The following is a 22,090-nucleotide window of genomic DNA, read 5'->3' on the forward strand; positions in this document are numbered from 1 at the left end:
TCTTCAGGTTACATTCTGATGGTATTACGGTTTGCTCTTGCTGCCTGAGAACGTTTATTATCTTGAAGCAGATTGATTCCGTGCCATACATTGAAGCCTCTCTTCACACTTTCAATCACAGCCTCAACACGCTGTCAAGTTGAACCTGTGGGAAGATGGTTTGAAGCTTTTGTTAAGAGGAGAAACAGAAATGCTTCTGCCTCTTTTCAGGAACTGGAGGATAAGAAAGAGTTATCAGAAGAGTCAGAAGATGAAGAATTGCAGTTAGAAGAATTTCCCATGCTGAAAACACTTGATCCCAAAGACTGGAAGGTATTAACAGCTGAATCTGTGTTCAGGCAGGTGCTTGCTAGACAAAGACAACTTTCTCATGAGTTTTCCATAAACCATGGCTTAGCGTGGATCAAGCAGGTAACTGCTTTGAGCACCTTGTGGCTAAGCCTTGAGCAGGATACTGCCTGCCATAGGATACTGTCTATTCAGGAGAATCTGGGAAGGTTCACCAAAAAAAATGTGCAAGCTGGTCTTAAAAGGATGAATGGCAGTTCATGGAGCAAAGAAGGGAGGAGAGGCGGAGGAACAGGTGCGCGGACACACAAAGGTGTAACACTGTGGTCACCGCTTGGGGATTAAAGAAGAGCAGAGCAGGTATAGAGGGATGAGGGGGAGAAACTGGGCTTGGAATGGACTCCCCGCCCAGCTCTGTCATGTCCTTTCTGTTTCCATGCTAAGGATGGAGGTAAAACTTTATTTGTGGTGCAGTAGGAAGTCACCAAAAGTTTCCAAGATAATTTTAGAAAAGTAATTTTCTTAACAGTACAGAAAATTTCTTGTGGTTAGTGGGCTGGGGGACAGGAATGAAGGGAATAGTTCCCTCTCTGACCCTCAGCGGTGAGTGAAGACTTGAACTGATTTGCAACTGGATGTTGAGAAAGAGACAACAGATTTGCTGCTTTCAAAGTAGAAGTGACAGGTCTTGCTGACACTGGCTATGTGGCACCAGGGGAGCAGAGGTCTTTAGAAGGCCTGTGGCATTCTGTGGGAGTGACCTGCTGCAGTGTGAAGTCAGGAACCGGCACTGGGTGCAGAGTAAGGACATTTGTGGGGAAGTGCTGTTTGGATCTAAGTCGGGCTGTGTCACAGCCAAGATCATAGGACTACATTGGTGAATTTGTCTAGATGGTTAGACTTTGATCCGTGACAACCAAAAGAGGTTACAGTACAGGACAGTTTGAAGTCATTGGCACTTGTATTGTAGTTGAAACTGAGGCAGTGAATCACCTTAGCCAGGGAGAAGTACAGACAAATAAGCATCGTGCTTGAGTAGGCACTGGCACACTACTGTGTGTGTTGTAGAATTAAAGTACGCAAATTGACGGCTGCTGTTCAGTGCGCTGGGACCTGGAGGAAGTTACTAGACGTCTCTAAGCCTCATTTCCCTCCTTAGTGCAGTGAGTTGTTAACAGTTCAAAGGATTTTAGTGGGGGGATTTTAGTGACGTTCAATGGACAGTGTACATAAAACACACAGGACAGAGTTGGTGTTTGTCATAAGAATTATGATGGAACTTGGGACCCCACCTCCCAGATCAGAATGCCTGGGTTTGGATGCCATCTCTGCTTTCAATTTTCATTTCCTTCTTGTGTGCACCCTGGGAGGCAGCAGGTGATAACACGAGTACCTGGCTCCATTCCACCCATGTGAGGTCCAGCTGAAGTTCTGGGCTCCTTCCTTTGGCCTGGCCCAGCCCTGGCTGTTGTAGGTGTTTGGGGAGTGAATCAGCATTTGCAGAGATCTCTGTCTTTCAAGTAAATAAGTTAGAGGTTAGTGTGTGATAAATGTCAAACTAGTGGATAATAATACCTATCTCATAGGGTGTTTGGAGAATTAAATAAAGTAAGGCTTATTGTCGCTCCCCCATTCGCGGAGGAACGACACAGGACCCTGCGCTGTTCTTTTGTCTGCGAGGTCCTTCCCGGGTTGGCTGCCGACCCCTCCACCTCCGTGGAGGGGCGGCCCCCCCTGCCACTTTCCCTCCTTCCGCGGAGGAGCGGCACACCGCCGGCTGGCTCTCTCGGGGCTGCACAGGCGTTCCTTCAGATGTTCCCGGTGCATGTTGTGTCTCTCCTCCTTTATAGTCCTCTTCCACCAATCCCAACTCTGCTACCCACACGCCGAGCACGCTGCTCTCCTCCAATCAGGAGCAGGATCAGCTCCTGCAGCTTATCAGTCAAATTGGTGAGAGGCAGCTGGGTAGAAGTTTACTCCTCCCCACCGCCATATTGTGGGAGAGCAGATGCAAAGAATAAGTCTTAATTCCAGTAACAGTCTAGTCCGAGTTGCTCCCCACAGCTTATGTAGAAAGCACTTGGAAAAGTAAATAAGCACTCAAAAACTTTAGCTGGTTATATTAGCATTATCAGTTTCAAGGCAGAAGAATTGAGGCGGGTAGTTAGCCTCACATTAGAATATTCACATCCCACATTGGAGTGCCTATATTCAAGTCCCTGCTCCATCTCTCAGTTCTGGTGGGAGGCAGCAGGTGATGGCTCAGGTACATGGGAGCCTGCCACCCATGTGGGAGAGCTGGATTGAATTTTCGGCTCCTGGCTTCAGTCAGGCCCAGCCCTAGCTGTTGCAGGCATTTGAGGGAGGACCCAGCCATTGGAGGCACTCATTTGTGTTCTTGCATGCTTCCCCCACCTCTGCTCCCTTCAAATACATAAATATCTTTTAAAAAATAATTGACTCAATATTCTGGAACATGGATATTTAAGGGGTTGAAAGAGGAGAAGAAACAGCAGACAATCATGAGGGTGAAGGAAGTAGAAAAAACTAAAAAAAAAAAAATTATCTCCACAAAAGTTTAGTGAACATCAAGCACAATACTACAGAAACTAAGAGGAAGAGGAAGTCATAAACAGTTATCACTGTCACTGCTTTAAAGTGTGGTCAATCATATGATGTGAAAAAATGATAAAAAGCCACTGGGATTGACAAGAAGTTTAGGTAATTGAAAGCAGTGCCCGTAAAATGACTGGGAAGGAGAAAGATTGCAATGAGTGGAAGAGAGATTAGGAGGTGATGTGGTAGAGAAGTAAATGTAAAATTCTGTCTCTCAGAGCTGGATTGTAAGGAAAACAAGAGAGGATATTAACTGGAGAAGGCAGAATTGGGACTGTTGAACTCCGTGCAAGAGAAGAATGAGTAGAGAAAAACATTGGTGTAGAAAGGAGTAGATGGCATCATAGCAAGGTAATTTGCTTGTTCCATTAATTATTTCATCCATCAAATTGGAATCAAACACCTATTAGATATCAGACCCTTTTTTTTTTTTTCATTTTCCCCAAAATGTACTCGCTTATTTACAAGGCAGAATGACAGTTCTTTTGTCTACTTTTTCACTCCCTAGTTGGCCACAACATCCAAGTCTGCCAGGAACTCAATCCTGGTCTCCCTTGTGGGTGGCAGGGGCCCAGATACTTGAGCTATCATCTGCTGCCTTCCCAGGCATATTAGCAGGGAGCTGGATCAGAAGCAGGGCAACCAGGACTCTGATATGGGATGCAGAAATTAGAAGAGGTGGCTTAAAGTACACCCCAGATGCTGTTCTAAGTGCTAAGGGTACTGTGCTGAACAAAATGATATAAGGTGTTCTCCAAAAGTTCATGGAAAGCAAAGATTTAAAATTTTTTTGCACCAAAACTTACCTCTTAATTCCATTTTTCTGTGAATTCTTTGAAGTCGCTTTGTATCACTACTCCCACAAAGCTTATATTCCAGTGAACAGACAGACAATAAGTAAATAACCAAGAACGTAGGGCCAGGAAGTGTTCAGCAAAGAATAGGTAATGGAATAGTGTCCAGGTGACTGCTTTAGATTAAGTAGGTACAGAAGGCCCGTTGAGTTGACATAAGATTTATTTATTTGAAAGGCAGAGCCACAGAGAGAGAGAAACAGATCTTCCATGCTCTGATTCATTCCCTAAGTGGCCTCAGCGGCCTGAGCTGGGTCGGTCCAAAACCAGCTTTTTTCTGGTCTCCCAATGGGTGGCAGGGTCCCAAGCACTTGGGCCGTCTTCCACTGCTTTCCCAGGCACATTAGCAGGGAGCTGGATCAGAAGTGGATCAGCCAGGAGTCCGACAGGTGCCCACATGGGATGCCGGCGTTGCAGCCAGCAGCTTTACCTGCTACACCACAGTGCCAGCCCCCGAGTTGACATTTAAGATAGAATCTGGATGATACACACAGATCAGGGAGGACTAGCGTGCTAGGCTGACAGCTTGGGAGTCAGGAAGAAGTCTGGAATGTACCAGAATCTAAAAGATGGCAAGTGGCTGCAGCAGTGTAAATAGAGGATGAGGTGTGGTCAGTAGAAGCCGTTAGAATTTTCAGCACTATTTGTAAGCATTTTGGAAGTAACGAAAAAATAGAGCTGGGAGAGAAGAGTGGCTGTTTGAAGTAAGGGGAGCTATCTAAGCTGAGGCCTGGATAAGAAGGTTGCAGCCCCATGCAGGGTGGGGGACAGAATGTGAAGGCAGGGAGAATAGCAGGTTATGCACCTCTTCCATTGGGGTGGGAGAGAACTCGGCACTTTCCATGAACCAAATGCCTGTCTTGTATTTGAATATGAGTGACCCAGGTAGAGGTTCATGCATCAGGAGGTTGGAGAGATGGAGGCACTGTGTGTGCGTGGAGCTTGAGAAATCTGTGCAGAGTTAGCAAGGGAGCGGTCAGGATATGCGAGCTCCATGTGCTAGCCTGGGACTGAATCAGATCACCCAGGACCAAAGGCAGCAAAAAGAAAGAAACCCCAGGACAGAGCTTTGAAGGTCCGCTACAAGTCAGCAAAGATAGCTGAGAACAAGGCCCTTGAGAAGTGGAGGAACAGGAGAGTGGATTCACTTAACCTCTAAAGGAAGATCATCTTTCAAGCAAGAAGTCGGCTGTGGGGCCACTGGAAGTTGCAGCTGGGGGAGGCGGGAAATTGGTACTGAAGGCAACAGTCTCAGCCCGTGGGGTGGGGGGCAGGTAGAGCAGAACCAGCCTACACTGGGCTGGGAATGAACACAGGAGAGTACAGACATTGTGGGGACAGCTTTTTTAAGAAGTTTAACTCTGGTGCTGGCACTTGGCCTAGTGGGTTGCACTTGGCCTAGTGGGTTAAGCCGCCATCTGCAGCGCTGGCATCCCATAAGGACCCCGGTTCAAGTCCCAGCTTCTCCACTTCTGTTCTAACTCCTTGCTAATGCGCCTGGGAAAGCATCGGAATATGGCTTAAATCCTTAGGCCCCTGCACCTACACAGGAGACCTGGATGAAGCTCCTGGCTTCAGATTGGCCCAGCTTCAGCTATTGTGGCCATTTGAGGAGTGAACCAGTGGATGGAAGATCTCTCTCTGTAACTCTGCCTTTCAAATAAATAAGTAAATCTTTTTTTTTTTTTTTTTTTTTTTTTTTTTTTTTTGGTGACGGGCAGAGTGGACAGTGAGAGAGAGAGACACAGAGAGAAAGGTCTTGCCGTTGGTTCACCCTCCAATGGCCGCCACAGCCGGCGCACCGCGCTGATCTGAAGCCAGGAGCCAGGTGCTTCTCCTGGTCTCCCATGGGGTGCAGGGCCCAAGCACTTGGGCCATCCTCCACTGCACTCCCTGGCCACAGCAGAGAGCTGGCCTGGAAGAGGGGCAACCGGGACAGAATCCGGTGCCCCGACCAGGACTAAACCCGGTGTGCCGGCGCTGCAAGGTGGAGGATTAGCCTATTGAGCCACGGCGCCGGCCTAAATAAGTAAATCTTAAGAAAAAAAAAAAGTTTCACTCTGACAGAGCTGGGTGGAGAAACTGAAAAGGGGTCTTAAAGAGTTTTCAAGATGAGCTATGAGAAAGCATCTCATCTCTTTTAAATTTTTGCTTTTTTTTTTTAAACTGTTCATTTGAAAGAGCATCAGAGAGAGTAAGAGACAGACTGAGATCTTCCATCCACTGATTTCACTCCTCAAATGGCCACAGCAACCAGGGCTGAGCCGTGCCAAAGCCAAGAGCCAGAAGCTCCATCTTGGTCTCCCACATGGGTGGCAGGAGCCCACACATTTATGCCATCCGCTGCTTTCCCAGGCGCTCTAGCAGGGAGCTGGATCGGAAGTGGAGCCGTCAGGACTTGAACAGGTGCTCTGATAGAGGTTGCTGGCAGTGCAAGCAGCAGCTTAGCCCAGTGTTCTGCAATGCCTAGCCCAGTTTGAAATTTCTTTAGCATTTTTACAAGAAAATCCTTACACATCTTTAATGGATACAAGCTGATGAGGTAGTTTTAACTTTTTTTTAAGCAGGAGGAAGGCTATCAGCTAGATGGTAGAGAAAGGATATATGAGATTTAAGGAAAGACTAGATGACAGAGGTATCAAATATAGCCACCCTCAGGAATAGAAAAGTAAACTGACTAGAACAGACTGATTGCTTGGCATAATAGGCTGAGGTTTGTAATCCTGAGTTTAAAGGAGAACAAGTCAGTCTGACATTTTCTCCTGTGTTTTATGCCCTCACTTTCCTTCCCTTCCCTTCCACTCAGTTGTCCAAGACAAAATATGCCGTTTGAGACTTCGTTCTACTTGCTGCCTTGTCTTCTGAGTTTGCTAGAGTGTTAACCAGAGCAGAAATGAAAGCAGGTACTTCCTGCCCAGAGAAGCCTCTGAGTTGCTCAAGAAATTGCCCTCCAACCTGCTTCTTCACCTTTCAGGACTCCTGCTAGTCTGAGGCTGTCATTGTCCACTGGCCCAGCCTCGTGGAGCTCCTGTGACGCGTCCCTCAGTTCTGAAGTGTTGGCTGCTCCTTGGTGTTAAATGGTCATAGGATATTAGCAGGTGTCGAGAGAAAAGGTGTTTTGGTCAAGTGTATTTGGAAAATGCTGTTTTAGAGGTTTCTGGTTTTTTTTTTTTAATTGCTGGACTTCTCAGAATCGTTATTAAGCTTATTTGCATACATATCATCAAGAAGGCTATGTAAAAGTCCAGATTTCCTAAACTCACATGACTACAGAACCCATTTTATGCAGAACTTATTATTGGACTCTTGTTATGAAAGTGTCACTTTGGGGAACACTTTTTTAGGGTGCCAGAACACAAGAGATAGGATATATTGTGTGTTGCTCCATTTCAAACTTGACTCTCTTGTGTGTGTTTTTCAGAACCAAGATCATTATGCAGTTCTTGGTCTTGGCCATGTAAGATACAAAGCTACACAGAGACAGATCAAAGCAGCACGTAAGTACTTAGTTATTCTGAAGTAATGAACATCTGGTACAGGAAATGTTATCCCTGTGAATAGCATGTGTTACCTGGTGATAACAGTGTCAGACCACAGTCACCTTTACCCTTAGAACCAGCAGAAAGGCGTCAGTTCCATGTGTGAACTTTCTCTTTGGGAAAAGAATCAGAATGGGTGTGCATGTATGTCAGGATAAAGATAGTCTCCCATGGCAAGCTTTTAAAAGATACTTCATCTCTCTCTAGATGTATAAGCTGCTTTGTTACTTGAGTTTTTAGATGTCATTTTTTGGTCCTATTCTTCATTGACAAGGTTAAAAATTTGGGGAGGAAAGTGTTGGGAACCCACTCATCATATGCCCTATAAAACACCATCCCTGGATGCACCCAAATATCTTATCCTTTTTCATTCCTGTGCATATAAGTCCTTAGACACTCAGTTCACCTGATTAGTGAAGTTTCATGAAAGAGGTGAGGGTGATTAGTTTTCTATGTTTTATCTTAGGAGAATGTTCTGCCCTCCACTCTAGAGAATGGATATTGAGGTCAGAGGAGGTAAGATTGTGGCCATATGGAAAAGGAGTAGGCAGTTAAGACCAGTCAAGAGAAAATATTGTACTTGGAGAAAAACCACTGAACAGTAACTGATATTGAGACTTAGTGTCATATATAAGCTCAAAGTCTTCCCCCATTAGTGTCTATATTTGTGAAAATCATAGGAAATATTTTTTCACAAAGTGAAGGAGTTTATTACATTCTTCTAGACTTATTTATTGGATTTCTGAAAAGGCTGGCATGATTTTAGGTAAAACATGTTAATGCATAGTCATGCAGTATGCATAAATACCCAAAAGTTCATTTGCCATGAAAAAAATATTTGCAGAGCCTTATTCTGTTGAAGAATAGCATCCAAAGACCAAATGTGCCTGATAGAAACGTATGAGGGATGTAGAAGTGATGCAGATCTGTGGGAATGGTGATGTTTTAAGATGAAGGAATCCTTGGGCTCTTTCTGTAAAGATTAAGATACTTAATGAACTGTAAATGACACAGATACTGGCTTCTGCTAAATCCACTCTTATTGGCATAATATAAATTAATTTTGACCATTCTGTAACCCAAAGGTTTATACCACCAGTACACAGATGAATGGTCAGGTCACCCTCTCGCACCTTTGCTGATAGGCTCTCTGTATTTACTCAGAAGATTGTCATTCTCTTACCTCCATCACTGTAGGAAACATGGTTGCTACTTCTCTCTGAAAGTCTAGCCCAGAAATAAATACACCCAGTTAGTGTTTACAAGAAGATGGTTATTGGCACAACAAACCTAATCAAAACCTAAGTCTGATAGTGTTTAGATCCGTTAAGTCCTTGCCTCAAATTCGAAACACACAAAAAAGTTTTCTTTGACTGTATTTTGAATGGCTATAATTAAAATCTTTCCCCTCCTCTATAATATCTGAAAAGAATAAATACTAGAAAAGTTGAATGATGGGTTAAGAGACAGTATCCGAGTACTAAAGGAGGTATTTAAATTATCGATATAATTTTATTCTTCAAGTTAAAGAGTGTATGCTGGGGCCGGCGCCGCAGCTCAATAGGCTAATCCTCCGCCTAGTGGCGCCGGCACCCCGGGTTCTAGTCCCTGTCGGGGCGCCGGATTCTGTCCCAGTTGCCCCTCTTCCAGGCCAGCTCTCTGCTGTGGCCCGGGAGTGCAGTGGAGGATGGCCCAAGTGCTTGGGCCCTGCACCCCATGGGAGATCAGGAGAAGCACCTGCCGGCCGCAGCGGCCATTGGAGGGTGAACCAACGGCAAAGGAAGACCTTTCTCTCTGTCTCTCTCTCTCTCTCTCTCTGTCCATTCTGTCTGTCAAAAAAAAAAAAAAAAAAAAGAGTCCATCCTGGCAAGTGAAAGATGTAGATTTGATATTCTTTGCATAAAAATGAAGTCTTTAGTAATTTGAATTTTCTATAGCTAATAATTTTAGTTTAAAATATTTGAAAATTTTCATATCCGGCTCTTAAAACTCATATTTAAGGACATTTTATTATAATAGAAATGTAAATGTACAATAAAAACCCATTACTCAGGGCTGGCGCTGTGGCTCACTTGGCTAATCCTCCACCTGCGGCGCCGGCATCCCATATGGGCACCGGGTTCTAGTCCCGGTTGCCCCTCTTCCAGGCCAGCTCTCTGCTGTGGCCAGGGAGTGCAGTGGAGGATGGTCCAAGTGCTCGGGCACCTGCATCCGCATGGGAGACCAGGAAGAAGCACCTGGCTCCTGGCTTTGGATCAGTGCGGTGCCGGCTATAGCGGCCATTTGGGGAGTGAACTAGCGGAAGGAAGACCTTTCTGTCTCTCTCTCATTGTCTAACTCTGTCAAATGAAAAATATATGTATATAAAAAAAAAACCATTACTCATGTATGCTCAGAATACCTCAGAAACTACATTTGATATGGACAAGAAAGGCAAGGGAAGTCTCCGAAATTTCATTAGCTTACAATAGCTGCTCCCTGATAGCCTTTGTTTTCTTTTCCAAGCTGGTAATGTCCTTTGCCCCCCTTTACCTTACTTTTAAAAATTGGGTGACATGGGGCGGGAGTTGTGGTGCAGCAGGTTAGGCTGATGCTTGGGATGCCTGCAACCCATACTGGAGTGACAGTTTGAGTCTCAACTGCTCTGATTCTGATCCAGCTTCTTGCCAGTGCATTCTAGGAGGCAGCAGATGATGGCCCAAATACTTGGATTCCTGTCACCCATCTGGAAGACCTGGATGGAGTTCTGGGCTCCTGGCTTTGACCTATAGACCCTGCTGTTTCTGGCATTTGAGGAGTGAACCAGCAAATGGCAGACCTCTCCCCCTGCCTCTCTCTGCTTCTGTGTATGTGTATCTCACACTATGTGCCTTTCAAATAAATAGAAATCAAAAAAATTTTTTTGACAGGCAGAGTGGACAGTGAGAGAGACAGAAAGGTCTTCCTTTGCCGTTGGTTCACCCTCCAGTGGCAACCGCAGCTGACGCGCTGTGGCTGGCGCACCATGCTGATCCGATGGCAGGAGCCAGGTGCTTCTCCTGGTCTCCCATGGGATGCAGGGCCCAAGCACTTGGGCCATCCTCCACTGCACTCCTGGGCCACAGCAGAGAGCTGGCCTGGAAGAGGGGCAACCGGGACAGAATCTGGCGCCCCGACCGGGGCTAGGACCCGGTGTGCCGGTGCCGCAAGGCGGAGGATTAGCCTACTGAGCCGCGGCGCTAGCCAAAAATCAGAATATTTTTAGCAATTGGGTGACCTCTTATGCTCCTCACAAGGACAGAGTACAGGATGATGAGGACCTACAATATGCATGGATGACAAAAGATGGTTAGGCATCAAAGGCAATGCACAAAAGAAACAGTGCAACTTTAGTAAGAGGAGATTAACAAAATCCAGATACACTTCTCTGACTTTATCATAAAGCGTCTGTGACATTGTTGCATTAGGGTGTAATACAGGCATTGCAGGAAGAAAGTAGGAAGAAATGGGTGGAAATTGCTTGGAAATTAAAAATATGAGAGCAGAGTTTACAATTAGGCTGATGTGCAATTAGTAGACATAATAAAGCAGAGGACATCCTTGAGAAATGTTCCCAAGATTCAGAGGGAACAAATAAAGGGATGCTAGATATCCTGAAAGAAGAAATCAGAGTAAGTGCAACAAACAGGAATTGCAAATCAAGAAGGAAATGTAGTTTTGGTTTTTTGTTTTTTTTTTTTTTTTTTTGATTTTGGAAAGGCAGAGAGATGGAGATAAATAAAGATCTACCTGTTGGTTCATTCCCTAAGTGCCTGCAACAGCTGGGGCTAAGCCAGCCAAAGCTGGTAACCCTAAACTCATTCCAGGTTTCTCACACGGGTAGCAGGGACCCAAACACTGATTCATCACTTGCTACCTCCCAGGGTGTACCTCAGCAGGAAGCTGGAATCAGGAGCAGAGCTGGGACAGGAACTCAGGCCAAATGCCCACCCCGGGATTTACATAATGAAATGGAGAGTTTTTTGTGGTTCTGTGTTTTAGCTAGTTGACAGACAATTGGAATTGAAAGAACAATGCAAAGCCATGCTGCAGAATCCCTGTGGCTGCCAAGGCTGGGAGAGCACCGCAGAGAGAGCCTTAGAATCTTTTACCAGCTGCCTTGGCAGGGAGCATAACTTGCAGGGAACATCCTCAGTGCAGTGGCGTGCGCAGCAGTGGCAGGATCATCATGCTTCTGAACTGTCCGGGCTGATTTGATTCCAGAGCCTCTATTCCTGAGAGTATCTGAAGCCAGGGCCAGGAGCTGCTTTTCGGTCTCCCATGTGAGTGCAGGGGTCCAAGCACTTGGACCATCTTCCACTGCTTTCCCAGGCACATTAGCAGGGAGCTGGATCAGAAGTGGGACAGCCAGGACTTAAACCGGCACCCAAAAGGGATGCTGGTGCCACAAGCTGAAGCTTAACATACTACACCACGGCACTGGCCCCAGCCAGCAAACTTTTAACTGTGTGATATTAGTGCTGCTACTACTAATATCCAGGGGAAAAACTAACCTGCCCATTATTTAATACTATTTTGGGAATTGGCACAATGAATTAAAGATTATTTGTTAATTTATTTTAAGGTATTTTAATTAAGTTAAATAAAGAAAACTCTTGGAAAGAAATATATTTTTGTGTAGGTAATATAAAATATACCTGGGACACCAAGAATTGAGTCAAGTGGCTATATAAGAAAAATATGTGAAATGTTACAGTTTTGGGAAGTTATCAGATATATTAGAAAGCACACCATTTTAAAAATAATCCAGAGCAAGCCTAAGTGAAGCAAGAAGTAAAGTTGTCTATGATAAAGGAGGCATTTCACATCAGGGGAGAAGGGGATTTTTAGTTGATATTAGGGTTTTGAAAAAATGACCAATTTTAGCTATTAATTTGGCTGTCAGCTCCAAAAAGATTTTTTTTTAACTTTCAGTCTAACCATTGAAAACATTAACAATGAAAAGTATCGAGGCCGGCATGGTGGTGTAGTGGTAAAGCCGCTGCCCACAGTGCTGGCATCCCATATGGGCACCAGTTACAGTCCTGGTTGCTCTGCTTCTGATCCAGCTCTCTACTGTGGCCTGGGAAAGCATAGAAGATGGCCCAAGTCCTTGGGCCCTGCATCTGTGTGGGAGACTGGGAAGAAGCTCCTGGTTTCTGATCAGCCTAGCTCCAGCCATTGCAGCCATTTGGGGAGTGAACCAGCAAATGGAAGATCGATCTCTCTCTCTCTGCCTTTCAAATAAATAAATTTAAAAACATTATAAACACTGGAAGAATTTGTAAAGGAAATGGTCAGTAATTGTAAATAAAAATGACTGAATTTTTAAAAAAATATTTTATTTGAAAGAGTTAGGAAGAGAGAGTGAGAGATCTAACATCTGCTGGTTCTTGTTCTCCAAGTAACCACAATGGCTGGGGCTGGACTATGCCAAAATCAGTAGCCTGAAACTCCATCTGGATCTCCCATGTGGATGGCAGGGGCCCAAGTACTTGGGCCACCTTCTGTGGTCTCCCAGGTGCATTAGCAGGAAGCTGGATCGGAAGCAGAGCAGCTGGGACTCAAATGGCCCTCCAAATCAGATGTGGGCATCCCAAGCAGTGGCTTAACCCACTGTATCACAACTTCAGCCCTTTATGAATATTCTTAAAATCATAAATGTGAACAACATTTGAAGGAAAGCATTAGTGATTAATATGGTGATGTTAGGAAAGACAACATACAAAGCATAGGCTAAGGAGTTCAGCTGGCTGGATTGGAGCCCAGCTGAACCACGCTTGGAGGAGGTTATGATGGTTCTGACTGCTGCCCTCTCTCACCTCATTTTCCTCTCTAAAATGGAGAAAATAATAGTACTTTTCTTACAGGGTTTTGAGAGATGAACTGATACATAAGCCTGGCATGTGTTAAACGCCCAGTAGAAGTCAGTGACCAGCCATTTGAACAAGCTGATGGAAGATAAAGTCTCTTCCTAACCCCCTTCTCTTCTATCACTCTGCCCTTCAAATAAATAAATATTAATTGTGAAATGACTCACACAAACTAGAAGAAAAGCATAAAACAGTCCCTCCATCCTCCAAATACAACGAAAGAGCTGTTGAGCACCATTAGTTGTCACTGACTTTAAATGCCAGACCCTGTGCCAGTGAAACCGGTGAGAACGAGCATGACGGAGTGTGACTTGCAGAGGAACCTGCTGCTGCGTGTTCATTGACTTTGCTTTTGTAAATGTATCTTAGGAAGAAAGAAGCCCAAATGTGGGGAATGCTTCCATTGAAAATGATTCATATTGGCTTGACAGTAGTTAAAAATTGGAAACAATCCAAGAATCTGACAGCAGAGATATACCTACATTAATTATGATAAATCTAACTTGAAATATTGTAGTCTTTAAAAAGATTTTGAAGAATATGCAAAAAAGATGTAAATGCTATAATGTTGACAAAAAGAATGTAAATTTTGGATATGTGATATGATTATGCCTACTTTTTTTTAAAGCATACACTTAAAAAAAAGTCTTAAGAAAAGAAATATATGGAAATCCACCAAAATAGTCATTTCTTCGGATGCTGGCACTAATTCTTAAAATATTCTTTCAGTTTCCTCTGTAATTTCCCCATTTAATAAGCGTATGTTTTACCATGGGAGAAAATATTTTAAAATTAGCATTATCATTTTAGAAGTGGTCTCTGATTAGCTCATCTTTAGTTTCAGTTTTGATGCCTGAAGTGACAAATTATCTCAATGTGACTTCTTTTGTAGACAAAGCAATGGTTTTAAAACATCACCCAGACAAACGGAAAGCAGCTGGTGAACCAATAAAAGAAGGCGATAATGACTACTTCACCTGTATAACTAAAGGTCAGAAAACAGAGTCGGGCATTTCTCAGAGTAATTATATTTAATAATTGCTAGGGTTGCGTACTGTCACTGGATTAACTGTTCCTTGCATTGTCAGATGTTCTCAGTTACGTCGGTTTATTTCTAGTAATCTCCCCAGAGCCACCTGGCAGCTGGTAGAAATGCAGTCTCAGGCCCTGCCCCCCGTGAGAATATGTATTTAACAGGTCCTCAGGTGATCCTTTTTAGAAGGAAGTATTCATTTTCCTTGAATGTGATTTTTTTCCTAAATATGTTTTGATGGTAATTTCTAAAAATTGTATGTACCCTTCCGACTTGCTCCTCCTGGCCCTTGCAGGAAGCCTAATATCCTTCCATTTTTCACAGCCTCAGCCTGAGAGCCCAGCAGTGAATTTTCTAGCTATTTCTTTTTCCCTAGAGTCACCTGCTATCCCGCGAGGTGAACATTTAACTATTATTTTGTTTCTTGTTTATCAGAAATACTTTTAAAAGGAGCTAAGTGCGGTTACATCCAGGAGTGTAAGAACTGTTCCCTAAATTAAATCCTTCCTACCTCACAAACCAAAATATTTAAATGTGAAAACCCATAACTCTTTTAAAGGAGGGAGGTATTTGTTTTATTGGAGACAAAAAAGTAGGTAATGTTTTGGTAATGTGACCCTACAATTTTTTTTTCTCAGCTTATGAAATGTTATCTGATCCAGTGAAGAGACGGGCGTTTAACAGTGTAGATCCTACTTTTGATAACTCTGTTCCTTCTAAAAGTGAAGCAAAAGACAATTTCTTTGAAGTATTTTCCCCAGTGTTTGAAAGGAATTCCAGGTGAGTGAGGGCCTCTCCTTCTGATCAGAAAACTCACTTCTTAGAGTCATGCAGGTTTCCTCTTTTCCTTCTAATGAGAGCTTTGTTTATAGAATGTTCCCAGTCTCCCCTCCTCACTGAACCCTTCCCTGAGCTTACTGTTCTCATTTATGTTTGCTGTGAACAGAAGTTCTACCTGTCCATAGTGAAGTTCCTGCCTTCTTAGGGTGTCTTTTTCTTGTCAGTTCCCTTCAAGGGAAAGAACCATACCTGACTTGATGTGGTATGATACTAATACTTGGGTTACAGTCATCTCCCATCTTTGGTTCCCCCTTTTTAGTGGGTATACTTTTCTGTTTGGCTTGATATCACTTGAGAAAAGCTTTTGATCCTTTCTTGAACACCTGGTCATCACAAGGCTTTGGGACAAAAGGCAGATTTGTATCTAAGATTAAAGCAGGACCAGGGCTTTGGCGCAGCAGTTAAGGCTCCCACACCCCACATCACAGTGCCTGGGTTCCAGTCCAGCTCCACACTACACTCCAGCTTGCTGCTACGGTACACCATGGGAGGCATCAGTGACTCAAGTTCTTGGGTCCCTGCCGTCTCTACATGAGAGACCTGGGTTGAGTTCCTGGCTTCTGGCTTTGGCCTAGCCTAACTCTGGCTATTGCCGTCATTTGGGGGATAAACCAACAGATGGGAAATCTTTCTTCCTTTCAAATGGAATAAAGAAAAGGTTACAGCATATATAATTTATTTCATTAAAGTTCATTTAAAAATAGTATATACAGAACCAGTAGCCAACTCCTCTGGTTTCCTCTGCACTGAAAAGTTCCCTTCAAGTTCGCCTGGGCTGCACACTGGAATCACTTGTGATGTCTGAAAACATTTGCCCGAGTTTCATCTGGAGAGATTTTGATTTACTGGTTTACATACATGCAGAGATGTTTAGTGCTCCCAAGTGATTCTTCTGTGTAGCTGATTTGTGAACCACTTGGTGGGAAGTTTGATGTGGTCTGATACTTCCTCCACGCTTTCTCATTTGTGTATAACAGTGTGGAAAGTGGTAGAGTATATGTGTATATAAATAGTTTCAATCATTAAGATCTGTTTTATTGTTTAAAGAGAGCACATAATTCAAGAACTGTTGATGTTTAAATGATGATAGATTAAAACATGGGTTTAAACAAAGATTTCCTAGAGTATTTCCAGCAGTGTTAACTTCATACAGTGGAAAAGATGGGGTCACACTCCTTTTCAGAGGCCAGGGGTGAAGTGCTGAGCCTAGAAATCCAGGGCTAAGCGTGGGGTGGTGGTGATGAGGAGATTGAAAACTGTTCCCTCCTTGCATGCCAGTGTCTTAAAGGATTGGCCTACGGGTGCTCCTGTGCTGCCTGTGAGGAGCAGAAAGCAGTGAGCTTGGGAGGATGGGCCGGCTGCCAGGCAGCTCCCACGTCATCATATTTATAGGCCTGGAGCTAACCTGATGGTTGGAAGACTGTTGCATAGTTCTGTCCCCTCTCGTGGCCATCCTTGTTCTCACTTTTGCACACCTACCTTGTTTAATGCACTACAGCTGACCTTCCAGTTCATGATTTAGATGCACAGGTTATAGATGGGGGAGATTGAGGGGATTAGTAAAATCTTTGAGTTGAATTTTTCCTTTAATGTTTCAGATGGTCAAATAAGAAAAATGTCCCTAAACTTGGTGATATGAATTCCTCATTTGAAGATGTAGATGCATTTTATTCTTTCTGGTAAGTGAATACACTATTTCTCTGATGCTGTCTTTTTTTAAAAAGAGTTAAATATTCAATAAGTACTTGATTGTCGTGTTAATTGCGGGATGGATGAATCACAGAACTTTCACCGAACAAAAGCACTCTGGTCAGAAATGAAGATGTTTACATAATTCTCTTCCTTGCCATGTGATAGTTAAACTTTTTTGAATATTTTTCCTGGTCTGTTTTCTATTAATAAAAAGAAAAAAGTACAATCTTTACTAGACATTTTATGTGCTGTATTTTCTCATTAAATCATCTTGTAACTATGAAAACATTTTTATCACTGTTGAACAAAGTAAGGTTTAGTTCTCTGAGCTGTGCAGTAGTCGCTCTTACCTGATCACTCCTAGAGTGGCCTTGTAGCTTGACAACGAGGGAAAGTGAAGGAATGGTAAGCCGTACAGGTCCTAGGCAAGAGAGAAATCTAACAGAGAAGGGGTAGCGGGGAAGTGTGAATGTGCCTTAGGCAGGAGGGGAGAGAGCCTTTACCTTGTTCTTGCAGTGTCTTTCAAGAAGAGGGAGGGAGCTGTGCCAGTGAGACTGCAGCACAGCGTCTCCGAGCACAAGGAGGGCAGGGTGACCTGCTGAGGCAGACCCATCCCACCTGTCATGATTGTCTTCTGAAATTGCATGCGTTTTTCTTTTGTTTTCATTTTTTTGGTCTTGATTTTATTACTGTCTAGGTATAATTTTGATTCTTGGAGAGAATTTTCTTACTTAGATGAAGAAGAAAAGGAAAAAGCAGAATGGTATGTATAAAAGGCAGTGATGAAGAAAAATATTTATTTGGTTTTTTGGTATTAGTGATAATGTAAAATTGTGCCACATGTTTTCTTGTGTTTTTTCTCTTTGTACATCTTTTTAAATAAGCTCTCTGACAAAGTATTTTGAAATCCCTTCTAGACGGGGCCACATCAGTAATTGGTTGGGATATGCTTAAATAGTAAAATGTAACTGTCAAAACAGCTTACTTCATGAAATTCTTTTTCTTCTGTTTCCTTGACCCAGGCTTTATTTTAATTTTCCCTGTGAGGAGGGGGAATTCTTTTGACATGAGTGTCCGAAAGTTTTCGCCAAGGTTAATAGTAAACAGAGGCACACTTTAACACTAGGAGCAACAGAGCATTTTAGCCTTCCAAGACTTTACTTACATAAAATGTATAAAACAGTACATTTTTCAAGAATACTACCTCTAAGCAGTAATTTATTGCCAGTATTTTCTGTTTTCTAGTCGCGATGAGAGGAGATGGATTGAAAAGCAGAACAGAGCAACCAGGGCTCAAAGGAAAAAAGAAGAAATGAACAGAATAAGAACATTAGTTGGTCAGTATAATCGCTGCTGTTTTTTAAGTTCTTTAATTAAATGTTAGACATTCAAAAGATTAACTTTTTTCGGTAGACAATGCATATAGCTGTGATCCAAGGATAAAAAAATTTAAGGAAGAAGAAAAAGCCAAGAAAGAAGCAGAAAAGAAAGCAAAAGCAGAAGCAAAACGGAAGGAGCAAGAAGCTAAAGAAAAAGTAAGATAATATTTGATGAAGTTGGACTTTAAATGTTCATAAAATCTTTATTCTTTGATTCTATTTAAAAAATTGGGAATGCATCATGACAAGCTGCTTCAGTTGATTGAGAGCTTCTTTTAGCAGATTCTTAGCAAAAACATGATGTCCTTCCAGTGCCTTTAATACTATGCTGATTTCTAGTGTTTCTGTTGCACATTTTGCAGTAAATATTGTAGAACTTTAAAGAGCTGTATTTCCCAGTCCAACCTTCAGTCCTCAATAAGTAGATGTCATTTTTTCTAATTTGACATTTTTAAAAGATTGAATATTTTGAATAAAATGACAGGGCATTTGGAAATTCTGAGTTTGTTATTAAAATGATTTAACTTTCTATTTTTAAAGCAAAGACAAGCTGAATTAGAAGCTGCTCGCTTAGCTAAGGAGAAAGAAGAAGAAGAAGTTAGACAGCAGGCGTTACTGGCAAAGAAGGAGAAAGATATCCAGAAAAAAGCAATTAAAAAGGAAAGGCAAAAACTTCGAAACTCATGCAAGGTATGTCAGACTGATTGAATAAATAGTGTTAGTAATAGGCACAAGCAAGCTAAGCTTAAAAATACCTCTTTCTTTATACTATATAAATATGATTAAAAGGTGTACACATTTTATCTTAAAATGCAAATTTGCTTTTAAATTATCTGTTGCTGAACTTCCCATGTGCCTATTTCAGTGTGCAGTTCTGGTGGACTTACTTTAAATGACCATGATGCCATTAGTAAACCAAAATATATTTGTCAGTGTTTATGGTATTAAAGTTGGTATTCATATTCTGATCTCCCTGTATATCGCTGCAATGTTTTTTTTAGTTGGTTTATTCAAAGTAGGATGCATATAAGGTCAACACAGCAGCTGCAGTGGTCTCTCCGGGCTCTCTAATTCTGTAACAGGCCCCCAGCCCTCCTCCTCCACCCCTGTTTACTCTTGATTTGTTGCAGAAACCAGATCAATGTGAAAATGGGCCACAATTTGTTTGTTTTTAAGATTTATTTATTTGTTTTAAAGTCAGAGTTACACAGGTATTTCAAAACATTTTTATGTTAATTTTTATGTTTATTTTCATCTACTAAGTGGGGTGGAGGAGATGAACAGGATAGATCTTTCATCCACTGGCTCACGTCCCAAATGCTTTTAACAGCCAGGGCTGGGCCAGGCCGATACCAGGAGCCCAGAACCCAGTCTGGTTCTGTCACGTGAGTGGCAGGGGTCCAAGTGCCTGAGTCATCTTCTGCTGCCTCCCAGGATGCACAAGCAGGAAGTTGGACCAGAAGTGGAGTAGCTGCGGTTCGTACCAGCTCTCCAATATGGGATGCAGGACCTAAGCAGCAGCTTAAGCCACTGTGCCTCAACGCCTGCCCCTGTGTTACTTTTCATGTGAATGTCTAGAAGGCTCTAAGCCGGCGCCGCGGCTCACTAGGCTAATCCTCCGCCTAGCGGCGCCGGCACACCGGGTTCTAGTCCCGGTCGGGGCGCCGGATTCTGTCCCGGTTGCCCCTCTTCCAGGCCAGCTCTCTGCTGTGGCCAGGGAGTGCAGTGGAGGATGGCCCAGGTGCTTGGGCCCTGCACCCCATGGGAGACCAGGAAAAGCACCTGGCTCCTGGCTCCTGCCATCGGATCAGCGCGGTGCGCCGGCTGCAGCGTGCCGGCCGCGGCGGCCATTGGAGGGTGAACCAACGGCAAAGGAGAAGACCTTTCTCTCTGTCTCTCTCTCTCACTGTCCACTCTGCCTGTCAAAAAAAAAAAAAGAAAAAAAGAAAAAAAAAAGGCTCTAGACATTGACACGTATAGTCTAGTACATGCTCTGCCAAATCATCAGTTAATAATGAACTGAAATTAGCCCATCCCTAGGCTGAATTTTTTTTAAATCTTTTCAAGCATTTGGTGAGCAGGAAGAGAATTTAAGTGTAAAAAATGAAATATTTTCTTAAATTTCACTTGGGTAGAAGATTGCTGTGTGTGTACTGCTTCTATCAGAAAACAATGTGATAAAGGACATGGGCTCAGGCAAGCTGCCTGGAGTTGAAGCCTTTCTCTGTCTACCACTTTTTTTTGTTTTAAAGATTTATTTATTTATTTGAAAGGTGGAGTTACAGAGAGGCAGAAACAGAGAGAGAGGTCTTCCTTCTGTTGGTTCACTCCCCAAATGGCAGCAACAGCCAGAGCTGAGCCAATTCAAAGCCAGGAGCTTCTCCAGGTCTCCCGTACAGATGCAGGGGCCCAGTTAGGATGCCACGTAGGACACCTACATGCCGTATCTTCCTAGTCCTGGCTCTGCTGCCTGTCCACATTCTGGCTATGTATACCCTGTGAGGAGCAGGTGATGGCTTGAGTAGTTGGGTCGCTGCTACCCACTTGGAAGACCCAGATGAATTTCTGGGCTCCTGGCTGTTGTGGGCATTTTGGGGGTGAACAGCAGGTGGATGATTTCTATCCATATTTCTCAAATCAAAAATTAAAAAAAAAATTAATGAAAAATGAAATTAAAATTTCCAGGAGAGATGGGCCTTTAAGACAGTGGTTAGGACTCGCACATCCTACATCAGTGTGCCTGGGTTCAACACCTAGCTCCAACTTCCTGCTGGTGCACACCCTGGGAGGTAGCTGGAATTTGGGGAATAAACCAGTGGATCAAACTGCTCTCTCTCTCCTTCTCTCCCTCTCAAAAATAAATTATCAATCAAAAATTTTTAATTCTATCAGATTTTACAGTTAAGTACACTATATAGAATAAGCAGTCAGAAAGATTTTGAGTCATCACCCAGATTCCTCAATCCTTAATTAGTTCTGAGGAGTAATGACTAACTTTTTTTTAATGCCATCCAGAGATACTCTACCTTTTTTTTTTTTTTTTTTTTTTTGCTTCTTCCTGTTTTGATTCTCTTCCTGCATTTGGTAATGCCTTTTGTTGCCAGCTAATCAGGGAGAGCCCTGGGATTACCTAGTGGCAGGCAGAAGTCCATCATGTACATTCACATCAAGAACTTCTCAGAGGTCAGCGTCGTAGAGCTGCAGCCTGAGACATTGGCATCCCTTATTGCAGCAGGTTGAGTACTGGCCACTCTGCTTCCAGTCCAGCTCCCTGCCTGGGAATGGAGTGTCCCAAAGTGTGTGCACCCCTGCCTGTGGGAAACGCACAGATGGAGTTCCTGGATCCCGAGTTCAGCCTGGCCCAGCCTAGCTATTGTAGGCATTTGGGAGTTAACCAGTAGATAGAAGTTCTTTCTCTTCAAACAAACAAAAAAACACTCTTTGAAAAGGTCATGCTCTATAATTGTGTCCATGGATGCATTTTTGAGTACCAGGAGATATAAATGGAAATGTTTGCATTGTGTTTCTAGACATGGAATCACTTTTCTGACAATGAGGCGGAACGGGTTAAGATGATGGAAGAAGTGGAGAAACTCTGTGATCGGCTGGAATTGGCAAGGTGTGTACGTATCTTTGGGGCTGATACGGAAAGCATCTTCGGGCTTAGCAAGAGTTTCATACTTGTTTCTTTCTTCAGCTTACAGTGCTTGAATGAAACACTCACATCTTCCACAAAGGAAGTAGGAAAGGCAGCTCTCGAAAAACAGGTAATGAAGAAAGAATCACTTCTACCTATATTTAACAGTTAATTCTGCTTTTACCCTGCTGTTTCTCCACCTAATATAAGTTACTAAGAGCAGAGAGTATCTGACTTCTGTTTGTGTCTCTTACTATGTTCTGTTAATAAGTTTATCATTGATAGTATTTGTGCTAGATAGCACATTAGTCAGTTTTCATG

The 22,090-nt window shown here is 43.1% G+C and overlaps 1 protein-coding gene across 8 annotated transcripts in view; it reads left to right on the forward strand.

Moving 5' to 3' along the window:
• The window catches only part of DNAJC2 (DnaJ heat shock protein family (Hsp40) member C2), a 30,326-nt gene that overhangs the window by 1,978 nt on the left and 6,258 nt on the right, over nucleotides 1-22,090 (forward strand). The window contains exons 1-13 of one of the 8 annotated variants that reach the window (XM_051848855.2): nucleotides 192-312; nucleotides 3,123-3,255; nucleotides 7,180-7,255; nucleotides 7,764-7,813; nucleotides 14,081-14,179; nucleotides 14,860-15,001; nucleotides 16,660-16,740; nucleotides 17,451-17,516; nucleotides 17,999-18,090; nucleotides 18,167-18,288; nucleotides 18,673-18,822; nucleotides 21,663-21,751; nucleotides 21,830-21,899. In XM_051848855.2, the coding sequence (XP_051704815.1) occupies nucleotides 7,792-7,813; nucleotides 14,081-14,179; nucleotides 14,860-15,001; nucleotides 16,660-16,740; nucleotides 17,451-17,516; nucleotides 17,999-18,090; nucleotides 18,167-18,288; nucleotides 18,673-18,822; nucleotides 21,663-21,751; nucleotides 21,830-21,899 (933 nt within the window). In that variant the 5' untranslated portion in view covers nucleotides 192-312; nucleotides 3,123-3,255; nucleotides 7,180-7,255; nucleotides 7,764-7,791. Of the gene's footprint in view, nucleotides 1-121; nucleotides 313-3,122; nucleotides 3,256-7,179; nucleotides 7,256-7,763; nucleotides 7,814-14,080; nucleotides 14,180-14,859; nucleotides 15,002-16,659; nucleotides 16,741-17,450; nucleotides 17,517-17,998; nucleotides 18,091-18,166; nucleotides 18,289-18,672; nucleotides 18,823-21,662; nucleotides 21,752-21,829; nucleotides 21,900-22,090 lie in introns of those variants that run through there. The other 7 variants (XM_070071186.1, XM_070071188.1, XM_070071187.1 and 4 more) reach the window with 7 other exon arrangements.

Source organism: Oryctolagus cuniculus, chromosome 3, assembly GCF_964237555.1.
Source record: "Oryctolagus cuniculus chromosome 3, mOryCun1.1, whole genome shotgun sequence".
Taxonomy (NCBI): domain Eukaryota; kingdom Metazoa; phylum Chordata; class Mammalia; order Lagomorpha; family Leporidae; genus Oryctolagus; species Oryctolagus cuniculus.